The sequence below is a fragment of the Paralichthys olivaceus genome, chromosome 1, assembly GCF_024713975.1.
Source record: "Paralichthys olivaceus isolate ysfri-2021 chromosome 1, ASM2471397v2, whole genome shotgun sequence".
Classification (NCBI taxonomy): domain Eukaryota; kingdom Metazoa; phylum Chordata; class Actinopteri; order Pleuronectiformes; family Paralichthyidae; genus Paralichthys; species Paralichthys olivaceus.
In genome coordinates this window covers 14,062,296-14,077,315 of record NC_091093.1, presented here as the reverse complement: position 1 = coordinate 14,077,315, position 15,020 = coordinate 14,062,296, and the positions used below count along the sequence as shown (strand labels likewise).

Below are 15,020 nucleotides of genomic sequence, written 5' to 3'. Positions count from 1 at the left end.
CAGGTTACAGTGGCTTCAACAATCTGACCCAACTAAGTGGGTAGGGATGAGGGAAGGAGGATGAAGGGATGCAAGTAGGGGTTGAGGAATTGACGAGTTAAAAGGGCGCACGAAAGAAGTGGAAGGTTGGGTAGTGAAATCTGAACGTGTGATGGGTTGACCAGCTAAATGTAGACTTGACAGGCGATGACGTGTGGATAAAGTGTGGGCCTGCTCCTGAGCCCAAGTTACCTTCATATGTATTCATTGATTTGTGTTGCAGATATGTGTCTGTTTTATTCATCTTATGTGGGGTCTAAATTATGTTATTACAGAATTTAAGCAACAAATTGCGTGTGAAAAATGTTACTTTAGCATTAATCACATTTACAAAAACTGATTCACAAATAAAAATGTGGCTGAAATTTTTTTTTTAAAAGACACCGGTTGTTGCTGTTAAAGAAATAACAAAGGACCACAGTTGTCGCATTATTTAAAAAAATGTATTTGTATGTACTTACATACTGGTGTCAAAAGAGTATGCACCAAAATGTCACATTGACTCACAATTACAAAGAAAAAGCATTTTCTTTTTCTCCAATTACAAGTATTGAAAAAACTATGTACAGAAAAAAGGGCATGGTGACGAGATAGAACACTAGAAACAAACTTACAGTCACATGACATGGTTGTAAATGAGGCTTCTGAAAATAAAGAAATTTCTTTTAACAGTTACACTGTCTTGGTGCTCAGAAATTCAAATTGTATTTCCACTCAAAAAATGAACCTTGTACATTCTCTCCGCAGTCCAGGGTCAAGACATTTCAAGAGTGTGCTCACAAAAAGGATTATTTTTAAAAACTGCCAAAGGACTAATTCATCCAAAATGAAATATATGAACATTTGAGTGGAAATACGGTTTAAATAAAACACATGTTCAAGAGATAGTCTTTAAAAGGTGTAAGAAGGGAAACGGGACAGAGAGAGTGACTGGGTGGAGGAAGGTAGAGTCCTGGAGACGAGCTGCGTGTTGAGGGCTCGTTCTTGGCTTCTATCAACACCTCTCTCTGGAGAGACACCTAAGGCTTGCCTCCGTTTCCATGCTATCATCTCTTATAGATGAAAATACACTCGTTCCCAAAACCATGACATCTTTTCGCCGTCTGAAAATTTACAGATTTTTGATCAAGACAAGACACAAAGCAGGAATCAAAAGAAAGGCAGGATAATGGTGAAGTTCTGGGAGATTATGTGACCAGCGAGACAAAAAAACCAATGTGTGCTAATGGAAAGAAAAATGTATAAATGTTGAAGTAAAGAAACTGGACCAGAACCTAAACATCGTTAAGTTCTTCTCTGTGAGATAACTATCAGAGATGAGCCTGGTGTACATCCATGATAATATGTTTTCAACTCAAAACCAAAATGATCTCAGTCCATACATACACGCCTGAAAATCACATGACCAGTCCCGTACACTGAGCATGCGTGTACCAGTGCAGACAGGAAGCACATCGTCTGAGTTTGACAAGTGATCTCTTCACTTGAACTGACGAGGTGGAACTGTTGCAGGTATTAAACATCCAAGTTGCACACGCCACTGGTGATCGAGGCTGTTGCAGTTTGTTTTGTTCAGGAAAAAGGTTACGTGATAAGAGCGTGATGACTCAGGGGAGGATACTTTGTGAATGATAACATCCAATCAGTAAGCGAGCGTGCTAACATCTGTGCCATCATTTTTTTAAGTCTACGTTTTTAAATGCAATGGAGTTAAATATATTTTGGGCGTACAGTTTACAAAAGTTTCTATTTAGGGGCTTGAAAATTCAAAATAGGAAAAAAACATACTAGTTTGGATGTAGCATGGAACGGAGGAGGTCAACACATTCAGTGCAACACTAGACTCACATTCACAGTCCCATGGCATCATGAAGCTTTAATCTGGGCGACAAAGGACAGTAAAATCCTCTGAATCGACCATTTTTCTAATGTTACCTTTGCATGAAGCCAAGTTAGACAGTAATAAATTCATGGTGAGTGATGCAGTATTCAGTCCGACTGTTCTAGATTTAAGGGGTTTAACTGTGTCCAGCTTCTTTCCACCAAAACCAAACAAAAGGAACGACTGGAGGGGTGTGAAAGTGAGAATCCACCTAAAACAGATGATAAGAACTATACTGATGATCGTTGTTCAGCTGTTCTTTGAGCAAACATATAGAAGTTGGGATTTCTGTCTTGGGGCAAATTCTTTGTTTGTGAGGTAAGGATTTAATTTTAAACAGAATGTGTCTCTGGTGTATCTGGGGTAGTCTGGGACCAGCTGCTCTCCTGTCGACAGTTTCTTTTTTCCTCTATTCACTTTTAGCCTTTTTGCTGTCATTTCCGTTCTCCTCGGGCTCGGTCCCTTCTGCCTCTTCCGGGTGCTTCCTCTTCTTTGTGTCATCTGATGGGTGTGGCAGGAAGGTGATGAGGATGCAAGTCATGTTGTCACATCCTGTCCCGTCTCCAGATGTGTCTGGGGCCAAACAGTGGTCCACCAGCTGTCAGGAGGACACATGGTATTTAGAGTCAATTTAAGCTATCAGCTAGATAGTACAATGACTACATATTAGTTGTAGATTAAATATTAGTGATTGGTAGAATTTCAGCAAATTTTAGCCATGTAAACACCCATGTCTGTTTCCATGTCTATTACTTTGATTGCTGGGCTCTGAGGCAAGCTACAGATATGATTTATATACAAGTGTGTAAGGGAAACTTTTTCACCTCTTCCACAATAGATGAGAGTGGTCTGGCCTTGCCACTCTGGTCCAGTTTGATCCTCTCACTGATGAAGTCCACCACCTCCTGACTGCTCAACACATTCCTGCACACAAACGAAGCGCATTAACAGGTGAGTGACAAATCAAAAGGAAAAAAAGCCTCAAGCATGTTAAGTAATTATCAGCTACAAAAACTCTTTCATTGTGCCTAATGACCTTATAAAATCAAGACTTTGGAACAAATATCAGCCTCACACGAGTGTGCAGGCAGGGACGTGGTTAGGGAATAACTTCTAGTTGTAGATGTGCTGATACCAGCACCAGAAATGCCTCTGATACCGTCGAAAAGGCAGAGCGTGACACCAGCGAGAAAGCAAATCTATGAACCGTTACGTCTTAACAGTAAAGTAGTTTCACCCAGACAGAACTGCAATTCTCTTTTCCTAGAAATCACTTCTTTTTAGTACTGGGCCTCACTTATGCCACCACTGCTACTCACCAGATGCCGTCGCAGGCGATGACCATGAAGTCGTGCTCCTCGTTAAGGGTCAGAACTTTGACGTCCGGCATCGAAGAAATCATCTGCTCCTCTGGAGACAGAGTCTTGTTCCTCTTGTAGAAGTGGTCACCTGAGAACCAGAGTCCAGATAAATATATATAACATGAATCTCAGTGTGCTAATGAACGTGATCATATCAAAGGAGGAAAAGATGACATTGTGCTTTGAACTTAAAACAGGAGGTAACTGTATTGACAAAGAGGACTGAGTTTAATTCTATTGCTCCTCATGTGAGTAGTCAGAGAGTAAAACACCAACTCAGCCGTACCGATAGCTCTGGACAAGTTCAATCCTCCGTTGACGCGTCCATCCATGGTCACTTTCCCTCCAGCATTTTTGATGCGAGCCAGTTCCAACTCATCCTCTGGTTTGTGGTCATAAGACATGTCGACAGCTTTTCCTACAGCACCGTAGGAACGGAGTGTTTATGTTACATACAAGATAACAGCAAAGCCTTAAACTCAAAGATCTACCACGCATATCAGATCGGCTGTAGTCCAGTAACATCACTGGATCAACTGATAAGAATAAGTAAATTAACTGATTTTAAGATTCTTATGGTATGTACATAACATTTCTTTTTAGGGTTGGAGGCTGCACCGTCTCTTGAGAGCAGACACTTTTTTCTGCTGTGCTGATACTATAAGCTTTAATGTGGAAATGCATCATAACGGAGAGGGAATCGCTGAATATTCTTGCCATCAAATTTGTTTAACTTTATGGATCATTATACATAAAAGTGATTAGGTCACAAAATAAAATGGTGCAGCAATAAGAGACAGAATAATACTTAATGTATTTGTAATGGGCAAATGGACACTCAGCTGAAGTTTGATATTTTTGATATATTTAAAATATATTGCACTTCATTGATGTAAACTGGCTCCAAATGGTTTGGACTTACCCCGTTCAGACACCACACAGCGTGAGTCCCCAGCGTTGGCCACGATCAGCTGCTTCCCTCGGATCAAAGCCACGACGGCTGTGGTGCCGCTGTCTGATCCAGGCTGTGAAAATGTGACACTGTTAAAATCTCATTATAATAAATTTGGCATCTGCAACTGCATATGCCCCAAACTTATTAGAGAGTAAGTTTGTTGGTTTCATAGCCTTTATTCACAGGGGTGAAGAGATTGCTCTTGCTTCAAATGAGTTGTTTATTTTAAAACCATCTAGAAAGAGTTGCATACAAAGATTCCAATATGATGAGTGAACATTTCAGATCAGACCCAAAATTCAAACCAGTTACAGGTTTATCTTGTCGATGCAAAACAACACTTTCATAAAATGTTAAGACTTGTTAAAAGTGGTAAAATCAGTGGGAAGTGGTCCTAATATTTTTGTGATCATATTGTATGTTGTATAAGGGAGGTATTTATAGAGCTCACACAGCAACAGCAAATTAACACCCTTGAAAATAGACTGTGTGACAACAACCATTACGTTAATAATTAAGACTTTATGTCCTGTGTGTATGAAGTTGGCCGCAGTCATACTGCTGATAGAGCAGTTGTACACACCTCCTCCTTGCCATCCATTCCAGGTAGACACATTTCCTCCTCTTCTTCCTCCTCAGAGTCTTCCTCGCCCTCCTCTGTATCTTCCTCTTCTTCCATCTCGCTGCTGTCACCTTCTTCCTCTTCACTACCATCCTAAAAAAAAAAGTTTAAGAATGCTTTTCAACTTAAGTGAGTTCTTACAGGAGAGCAACAATCTATTCTGGTCTCCTGCTCTCACCTCTTCGTCACTGCCCTCTTCCTCTCCCTCCTCAGACTCCTCACTGTCATCAAAGAACCTGGACTTGGAGTCTCCTCCAGCCTTGGAGGGCAGAGAGGAGCAGGAAGGACCTGCGTCTCCTTCTGCCTTACCGGCCTTTTCTTCTCCATTGGAGCTCCCAGACTCTCCACTGTCAGCTGCTGGTGTGGTGAAGAAATGGTTACACAAGATGTTTGACAGGAGAGCAATACTGAATGGTAAAAAGGAGAGGGCGTGTAATAAGTGCTCAAATTGAATACTTGTTTAAGGGCTGACATTGTTTTCTACTCTCACCTACTAATTTACATATTGAAGCTTTTTTGTTACGATATAAACAAAACATATTTTGTCATCTCATGCCATCATCCTGTACCTGCACCACTGCCTTCTCCCGCCCCTGTTCTCCGACAGGCCCGCAGCTTGGACGCACAGGCTGCTCCTTCCCCTTGCTTCACTTTCCCGTTGCTCTCCTCCTCCAATTGTCCGTTAAGCCCCTCTTTCTTTGGTCCTTCCCCACCTACCACTTTGTCTCCAGAGGCCTCGGGCTGTGGGCAGGACGCCTTCTTAGCAGCCGCACTAGAACAAAACACCAAGAGGAAAGAGGGGTAAGCAACATGACTCTTAAAATCTAAACTGTTGTATTACTCAACTACTAAGATAACAGTGAACTAAGTTACAACATCCAGGATATTCTGGTAGAGAATCTATTCACACCACATAAAGAGTTAATAGCAGAGGTATCAGAATCGGCATCTCTCCAGCTGGACGATCCAGGTGCCTTACTAGATTAATATATTGGGGCTCTCCCATTTTTAATTTTCATGTCGAAGTTGTCAAAAAAAATCAGCAGCAGTTTACCACAACATTCAACATGGCGTCTCAACTACAAATAGAAAGCCTGATATGGATCACTATCATTAAAACTTATAGATTATATACAAACATCCTCTGTCCAAAGAGGTGTTGTCAGATGCTGTCATTGTGTTTTTATGTTAACAACAGGGTCAGTTAAATGCACAGGAGGTGATAAAAACTTTATAGTGATTGTGTGGACTTGCATGAGGACTCCATTGACGTAACTGAATGAATGTTGAAGCCACAGTACATAATTGCCACAAAGTCCTGCGTAAAAAAGTTTGTTGGTCTACCTGAGGGCAGCATGTTTGACAGCGTTGCGGTTCTGGCCGTAGCGAACCAGCAGCTCCTCTATGGTCATTGTAGCCTCCTCGTGAAGCAAGGCTGCCTCCTCTGTGTCCACTGAAAGCAAAGTGGAAACATGGACTGACTCAGGAGTTATCATTCCAATCTGTGTGTACAACTAAGGTTTGTTATGTTTCATTTTACATCTTTGTCATGGCATTTTTCTTTCCTATTTTATTATACTGGACATTCCCAAGTTTATACCTTACAACTGACATCCCCACCAAACAATACCACATAAATGTTATAAATGGTTTACTCACAATCATCCTCCTCTGACACCTTTTCAGCGGGCGGCTCCTGTGTGGGTCGTCCAGCGATCTGGATCAGCTCCTTGACAACTTCCTCTGTGGTTATTCTGCTGTCGATAGCCAGGAAGGCGTCTTCCAGTGCCTGGAAACAAGCAGAAGTATTTGTCGGTCAATGTCAAGTAGCACAGTGCAACATTGGGGTTAAGATAAATGAGATTCATATCAGAATCCTGCCCCGGGTCAGGTAATTGAAAAACTGACTCTGATTCATGTTGCAGATCTATTCAGAGGCTGCTGTGAATGTGTCTGGACTGTAAATCCAAAAAATAAAGATGACCACACTCTCGAGATACACTGTTTCTAATGCATGTGAACCATATCTATGGCAGAGTAGAGTAGCACACCTCTGGTCATGAGAATCTAGGGCTTCTACAGGATCTCACCTTTTGCAGTTTGCCATCTTTGTAAGTCTTCTGCTCCTTGATGATGTCAGGAAGGTACTTTGAACAGTAGAGAGCCACCTCTTCACCTAAATGGGAACAGCAGGTTGTATAAATTCTCAGAGTAGGTGTGTTTGCACACCATACTCAGAGGGGTGTGTCAAACAAACAATGAAGAGAAACTAATTGAACACTAAAGAAAAAAAAAAAATCAAAAAGGACATCCTTATCTCTGACAGGAGTTTGTTATGGAAACAGTTTTGTGTATCGTGCACTACCAATGTTATGAAAAGGGCAAGTGTTGATGTTTAGCAAATAAATGCTATAAAAGGGTAAACATTTTCTACAAAATACTATAAATAGTATAATTATCTTACCTCCGTGTCCGTCATATACTGCGAACATGGCGGTCTCCTCATCAAACTCTGGAATACAGTTGTGAGCATCCTGTGACACAACAAAGACAAAAATGGAAACCAAAATTCCCCTTGTGATCAAGGAAGCAACTTGTACATTTTGGAAGTGGGTGAGAGGGGATAAGACGACAAAAAGTAGATGTTCCATTCATCCCTAAAAGGGGGGGTGTCTGAGACATGCATTCTATGTTCCAGTGTAATGAGAGATGGAACGCCTTCACAGCCATAATGAATTAACATGTACCTATTTTTTTTTTACCTGTGTGAAGTATGACGCATATGAAGGACTATCAGAGTCACAGAATTAGTTACACTTTGTCATAATTGAAAAATAAAAGTAGATTAGTAGAGAATAACCCTCAAAGTGCCAGGTTATCTCTTAAACTACAGACAGAAACAGCAGGTTTCCGTAGTCAATGACTAGGGTGTTTGTCAGTTATCACACTGGTATTATTTTTATTACAAATACTAATATCTGTATCGTTGAGAGCTACATACTAAGCCAACAATTTTTACTTAATAAAACACTAATTTTGAAATGCAATGGAAGACAATCTAAGGTCCAAAGTACAGATTGTTCAGCTTTAGACTTTTTAAGATCCTGTTAAACCCCACTAGAAAACGTGTGCATTCCCCAGTGGTGGAAAGTAACTGACTTAATTTACTCAAGTAGTTTTGCAGTACTTGCAATTAACTTGGATATTTCCACTTACCTAACTACGTTTCACAGGGGAAAAGTACTTTCTACTCCTCTACAGTTGTTAGACAGCTTTAGTATAATTTAAGATGAACATTTTACCCAATAGCTTCTAAGCAGGGGTTACAATTCCAATGTGCTCGAGTGCAATCTTCAGTTAGTCATGTTCATACGTGTCTTTGGACTTATTTACGTACATGAATGTACTTAGAATTTTTCACCCTACTTTATTAAGTTGATAGTCGATGCATGTACATACAAATGGCTCATACATGATTAAACATGTGTGTGATGAACAAACAAAGACACAGGGTCTTTCATCACAAGTGAGTCACTGAGCTAACAGCAGCTACACACTGTTGGATACTGTCGGAGCGATTGTAATGTAACTCAGCTAAAAACACCCCGAGGATGAATTGTGGATTTTAATCATCACTGCAGTGGATGGGGAGAGAGGAGCTGGTTGAGGAGTGTGAACTCTGGAGAGACACCAACCAGCTGCTTCCAAACCGAAGCTACGCAGAGAACAGCCTCACATGCATTCATCCCGCCATTTACATTTGCACACTGATCCTCTCCTCAGGACACAAGGCAGCAACATGGTTGTCTTTTGATGCGGTCCCTCTTTTGTCCGCCTTACCTCCATGGAGACACGCCAGCCCTGCATAGCAGAGTAGCCGTAGCTCATGTTGCTGTTGCCGCCATCGGAAGAGGTCTTGGCCGTGTTAGGCTGCGACAGATAAGCCCCCATGGTTATTGGATTGAATGGCTTTGCACCTGGAGAGGACGACACAATGGAAACATCACATGTTTGCTTCACGTGCAAAGAAACACATATCACACAGAGCGTGTGTCGCACTTCGGCTGCGTTTGGTAAGCAGGCTAGCTATAGTCGCTAGCTAGCTACAGTTAGCGACACCACAACAAAAAGTAGACGCATCGGCAGCAGCTAGCTAACATCGCGAAGCTAGCAGCAGCCAACCCGGCTAAACTTCCAGGGACCGTAGCCTCTGCCCCCGCCGGGAGAAGCGGCTGCGCAGAGGCACGAACTCCAAACAGTCAGCGGCTGGTTTACCTGATGTGACGGAGCAGGATGAATCTGTGGCCGGGTTCAGAGGAGAGAGATTCACATATGAAGCACCGCACGTGTGGGAGCAGGAGCCGCTATCAACACAGACAGACCGAGGAGAAGCAGCCGAGCAGGAAGCAGCGCGCCCGCGCATGTCCCTTTCCTCCCAGCTAGGGGGCGTGTCCGAGACGTGCGTCCTGACGTCATGAGCGAACGATTTGAAAACAGTACAGTTCAGTCATTATAAATCTATTATTCTCAACGAAATCACAAAATAGTTCTCAATATTAATGAAACATAAAATAAAATGCTATCCAGTTTTATAAAGATTGATCAAAGACTGACGATGAAACGATCTAAGTTGTTTTATGAATGTCAGTGCTCAGCAACTCTTTGGGAATGTGTAGATCCTCTTGCCAAAAAACCAACTTCTCCATCAAACTTGAAGCTAGAGATGTTTTATTAGATTATGCTAATAAAAATCAGAAAGGTTGTTGGTGTACAACCAACTGACATTTATTTCGTAAATTCCACATCCATAGATACAAGTTCTCAAGGTCTCGTCTATACTTTCAGTCGTTTAGAGTTAACTCATTTCCTACCTCTTTGTAAAGTTATTATATTTCTATTATAATGTATTTAATTATTTAACTATGTTTTTATTGTATTAATATATTATAGAACACAATAAACTGTCCACATTTCCTATGTTGTGATGCTTAAAGTTTATATTTGGCCTGTTTGTAAGGTACTCAATGTTGAATAAAGCATTTTAAAAAGATGTACAGTCCCCATTGGTGTAAATGAACTACCTTTATTTACTTACATTAGGAACAACTTTGAAATATTTGTAATATACCTGAATACTGCCCAAATTCTACTTTATATTCCCACTCCACAAGGGGAAAAAGCAAAAAACTCAAAAAGCACAAAAATGACTTGGGTTTTTGTCCCTTCACTCCTCGTTATTAGATGTATCCCATGTTCCTATACACAAAGCTGTAAGTTGTTCAAACACCTCGATGAGCTGCAACAGTCACATGCTGCTTACCCACTCCACCATCAATAATCTCATATGGTCATATATATTAGTAATATATAATTTAGAGGGACCAACCAGTACTTGCTTATAAATGTCAATTAATATTGCTATATATCTTCTTTCATGTTTGATTAAATTTAATACATATATTTCTTTCACAACTGACAACAAACAACATAAATAAAAATAATGATAATCATAGTAATAATGTTATCATTATGGTTTATTGTAAAATGTTGAAGTTGATGTTTTTGTGATCAGATGTTTAAAAGCCCAGTATGATCAAGTAGAGGTGAGAGTGTTGTGGTCTTTATTATTCTTGTTTTATTAATGATTATTTATTGGATCAACAGTATTTATTAATCAGTATTTAGTCCAGAGTTAACCTCCATGCCGGCTGGTGGCGGTAATGCACCGTGTTGTCCTACGAACGACACAGGAAGTCGTCGGTAGAAGAAGAATAGTTTGACATGGCGCGGGAAGACAGCAACATGGAGGTCGGTGCAGAAGCAGACAGCCTCTCTCCGTCCACTTTAAAACTGTACGAGGCGCAGTTTTTCGGCTTCACCCCGCAGACCTGCATGCTGCGGGTGTACAGCGTCTTCCAGGACTGCATGTACGACATCTTACCCGTGGTGGAGAAGGTGTGTGTGAGGCAGCTGAGTAAAGGCGAGTCGGACGCGGCGGAGGAGCTGCTCCGGACCCGGGCTCGGGAGTGCAGCCGCAAACTGCAGCAGTTCCTGGAGGAGCGCTTCAAGCAGCTGTTGGAGCGGATGGAGGCGCTGCTGGTGAACCGCTGCTTCTCCGTACCGCCCAACGTGCTGCTGCCCGAAGACCAGGCCCACAACAAATACCCCCAAGAGCTGCAGGTGGGTGGGGGCTGGAGGGGAAACTGATCCATGCAAGTGTTCACTGTTAAAGTTCAACACAGTCACACCTTATCTTAAAGGTTCACTGAGGAGAACCTGTGCTAGTCTCCAGAAATCTTTATAAAAAACATGGCGGCCTCCGTAGAGAGGCCCCGCTCCTGATGTAAATATCAATAGTTTTAATCTAAAGCTAAAGAAAACAACAATCTATACATTTAGATGATTAGACAGCAGTGATAACAACACTAGGATTGTATTATATTATATTCCTGCCAATAGATCCCCTTCACCTAAATCTCACACACTCAACATGTAAAGGGATAGTTCACCCAAAAATGAACTCATTTTCTGCTCACCACTATGCCGATAGAGGGGTGGGTGAAGTGTTTGAGTCCACAAAACACTTTTGCAGTATCAGGGGTAAACAGTGTTACAGCCAAGTCCAATACAATTGAAGTAAATGGTGACCAATTCTTCGAACATAAAAAAAAAAACCCATCCAAGTGTCAGTAAGCCCCACATTCAAATTTGACTTTAAATAAGGTCATTCACATCATGTTTTTAGACTAAATGTTACATCACATTTCATATCATTTAGCTGATGCTTTTATGCAGAGCAACTTCCAATAAGTGCATTCAACCATGAGGGTACAAAACTAAAACAGCAAGAATCATGTACATTAGTTCGCCAAAGCCAAACTACAAAGCGTTGCATTTAAGTGCAACTTGACTTTGACCATCTCCTCAGCCAAGGTGTAGTCAGAAGAGATGCAGCGGAAGATGTGTAGACTTTCTGCTGTCCTGATGTCAATGAGGAGCTCATTCCACCATTTAGGAGCCAGGACAGTCATGATTTTGTTGAGTGGCTAGGTGTCCCTCGCATTGAGGGAGCAGCAAGCTGATTGGCCGATGCAGAGCGGAGTGGACAGGCTGTGATTTGGCTGTGGTCCTTCTCATTCCAGGACGTGCTGAGGCTGGAGTCGTCCCTGACAGACATGCAGAGAGCCTATGAAGCAGAGGTTTGTGCCAGACAAGCGCTGCTGGCCGAGCTGGAGGAGCAGAAGGAGGTGCAGAAGCAGCTGGATGGGATCCTGACTTGGGTCAGAGAGCTGCAGGCAGCCTGGGTGAAGGAAGGTAACGGCAACTTTGGTGAAAGTTTCCGACTGGTGATGGAGTCGGTAAAGAACCTGCAGGAGGCCGTCGCAGAGGTCTACAAGAAAGCGCCTCACTGAACTGAACTCATTTTGTTTTTAATCTTGTAAGTGACATTCCTCCAGAACTTTAATATTGTTGTTTTTCATTCTCTTTTTTTTAAACAACAGCAGTGCAATGTAAATAATATAACCCATGGATGTATTTGTGCCAGTTTAGCAGATTGTTGTCCTTAAAGTCAAGTACTTTTGTCATGTACCTCCTCTTATTCTCATCGCTGCTCCCTTAAAAACAAGACATAATATTGTCAACTAATTCAGTTCAGCACAAAGTTCAGCCTCAAATATTCAACTCTACCTTCTTAGCAAAATGTATTTGCTTAACTTTATTTGTAACTGTAAGGTTTAATTTAATTGTTCTGGATTGCATTAGGTTGTTGACATTGTTTCTACCAAACTGAACAGCAGTGATGGACAGCAGAGGGCGCTCTTGACATGTTACCTCAGCCAGTCAAATCCACCCATGCTGAAGTGATGAGGCTTCATGATCAATATCTGACAAAAACATTGTAGTTGTAAAATGTAAAGTAGGCGACATTGGTTTAATTGTGCATTTAGAATTCTGGATTATTGAAATTAGTATGTCAAGTTGGTAAAAGTTGTTTAAATATTTTGAGTACTTCACTACACAAACAAGCCCCTACACTGCAGAAGGTCAATTTGGGTTTTTATGTTCAGTAGAAGAAAATTATTCATAGATGTAATCATAAGCACTGTTTTGTAGTATTTCCGTACTGTTGTCGCAGCTTATGTGATGCTTTTCTTTGCATTTTACACTGTTGCACAAGACAGGACGTTGACGTAGGCAGTGGGATACTACTTCTACTACTACTACCAGCATTTGATCCTGTTTCATGACATTTTTAGAGCAAAAACTACTCATTTTTAATTTAAGTAAATGACATATTTATCAAAAATGGAAATAATTCTTATTTGTAGTCTTATAAGAAACCCATGTTAAATTTTATATGCATCAGCAGATACCAATTATTAAAAAATTATTCATGTTTATCATTTTCAATTTATTCTATGCTATGTAAAAAGTGAACATGTACATGAACCAGTAGGGGGCAGCAAATGCATATTGTAATTTAACGTAACATTTGGATTCATAATAGTTTATATTTCTTTACTGTTACGTCTTTTTACACCATAAAAAGAATACATGTGTTTCACCATTACACGGATCAGACTTTGCCCACGACTGCTCTTTAGAATGAACATTTATCTGCCATGTGATGCATTTGAAAACATTATCCCAACACATTTGGAAGTGAATGCTGCTCAGGAACTACAGTAGAGTCACAATGGGTGCGGTAATATGGTTGATCTGTGGATATCTCTGTAAAGCTCAGATCTATAATCAGGCTGGTCAAAACACTTAGGAGAGAAATGAATTTTACTGATGTGGATTCAAAGGTCGAGGGGCTGTAACTGTGTCTGAAGTAAAGCTGCCATCATTATAATTTAATTAAAGGTGAAAACTGCCATCACGTTGGTCTGTGGTTCTGTAGCTGGAGCAGTGATTCATATTGGTGAAGTTAGATTCCAAGCCACAAAAAACAATTGCAATCGGGGAGAAACTGCATAAACAACAACAACAGGTCCAGTGTAAATAATCAACATTTGTTTTAACATTCCTCTGTGTGTGTGTGTGCGCCACCTGCCTGTTGTGATAGACTGGAGGAATGGTCAGTCCAGATGGAGAGGCGTGAGAACAAGTCATTGTTTCTGTTTGTGTGTTTTTTAATGTGGTGATTAGTCCAGAATGACTTCACTGGAAAATAGATGATCTCACAGGCTGCGGCTGCATTTTTGCGTGTACTAATTTCTTTGTAATGTTCTAATAGTCATACATTTTATTTATAAACACCCCTCAAGACACCAGGAACACTTAACAAATTCAAAAAGTCAGACAACAAACAAGATAAAAGAAAGCACACAAATCAATTCAAACACTATATACAAACAAAAGAAATTTGAGGTATTTAAAAATCTCATCAAATCAATGTTGATTTTAGTTTCAAAGAGGACAGGTTTTGCCTTTAGCTGTTTGAAAAAGCAAAAAGGACAAAAACACAATTTATTCTAATGTGAACAATGAGGCAAAGCTATCCTTTTTCTTATTTTTCTTTCTGCCTTGGCACTATTATTCGAAACCCTAATCCTGAAGTACTCTGCTGTGGTTTCCATGACAGAGCTGTTTTTAATAGTAGACTTCAACATGGTGAGGTCTGAATATAAAACATGAAGCAGGCTTTATATCACGACACTTTTGTGTCAATCTGCATTTATAACTTGCCGCAAATTGAAAACAGAAGTTAAAAAAAAATAAAAACGACAATAAATAAATAGAGGCAAACATGCTGTGTAATATCCGCTGTATAATATACAACCATGAACACTGTGGAGTCATTTGTAGTCAACTCCATCTCTTATAAAGAAGATTGGTGTGTGTGTGTGTGGTGGTGGGGGGGGTAGCATTGATATGTATTCAGTTAGATCTGTTTGTCCTCAGAACTTTCACTGTTGGTTCGACCAGCATCAGACATCTTTGTCAACTGCTTGTAATCTGATGCGACAAGGACAAGAGCCAGAACTGCAGAACAGCAGCAGTTTCTCTGGTGAGAGAATTCTCTCACTGTAGATATTTGGCACCTTGACTTTAAAAAAATGTCTTAACATGTTGTCATTTTCTGCTCAGACCCACATACGTGTGTGTCAGTGTGAACACAGCTCTCCTGAGTGTTGGCCTGGACAACAAATAAAC

General features: G+C 40.7%; 2 protein-coding genes across 3 annotated transcripts; one reads left to right on the top strand and one right to left on the bottom strand.

The window, feature by feature from the left end:
- Positions 1 to 460: 460 nt before the first annotated feature.
- Positions 461 to 9,297, bottom strand: ppm1g (protein phosphatase, Mg2+/Mn2+ dependent, 1G). Of its 2 annotated transcripts, none has more exons than XM_020080157.2 (14): positions 9,135 to 9,297; positions 8,700 to 8,836; positions 7,324 to 7,393; positions 6,950 to 7,035; positions 6,519 to 6,648; positions 6,204 to 6,312; positions 5,429 to 5,631; positions 5,038 to 5,216; positions 4,821 to 4,952; positions 4,205 to 4,307; positions 3,569 to 3,700; positions 3,241 to 3,370; positions 2,746 to 2,845; positions 461 to 2,519 (listed from the first exon to the last, which is right to left on the bottom strand). In XM_020080157.2, exons 1-14 carry the CDS (start codon positions 9,280 to 9,282, stop codon positions 2,331 to 2,333), a joined length of 1,848 nt encoding a protein of 615 aa, XP_019935716.2. In that variant the 5' UTR covers positions 9,283 to 9,297; the 3' UTR covers positions 461 to 2,330. The 2 variants fall into 2 exon arrangements, with proteins under 2 accessions (XP_019935716.2, XP_019935717.2); XM_020080158.2 differs by having other exon boundaries at positions 5,038 to 5,213.
- Positions 9,298 to 10,570: 1,273 nt separating this feature from the next.
- On the top strand, positions 10,571 to 13,740 carry mis12 (MIS12 kinetochore complex component). The gene is made up of 2 exons (XM_020080332.2): positions 10,571 to 11,039; positions 12,002 to 13,740. The coding sequence occupies exons 1-2, from the start codon at positions 10,641 to 10,643 to the stop codon at positions 12,269 to 12,271; spliced, it is 669 nt and encodes a 222-aa protein (XP_019935891.2). The 5' UTR covers positions 10,571 to 10,640; the 3' UTR covers positions 12,272 to 13,740.
- The last annotated feature ends 1,280 nt before the right edge of the window (positions 13,741 to 15,020 follow it).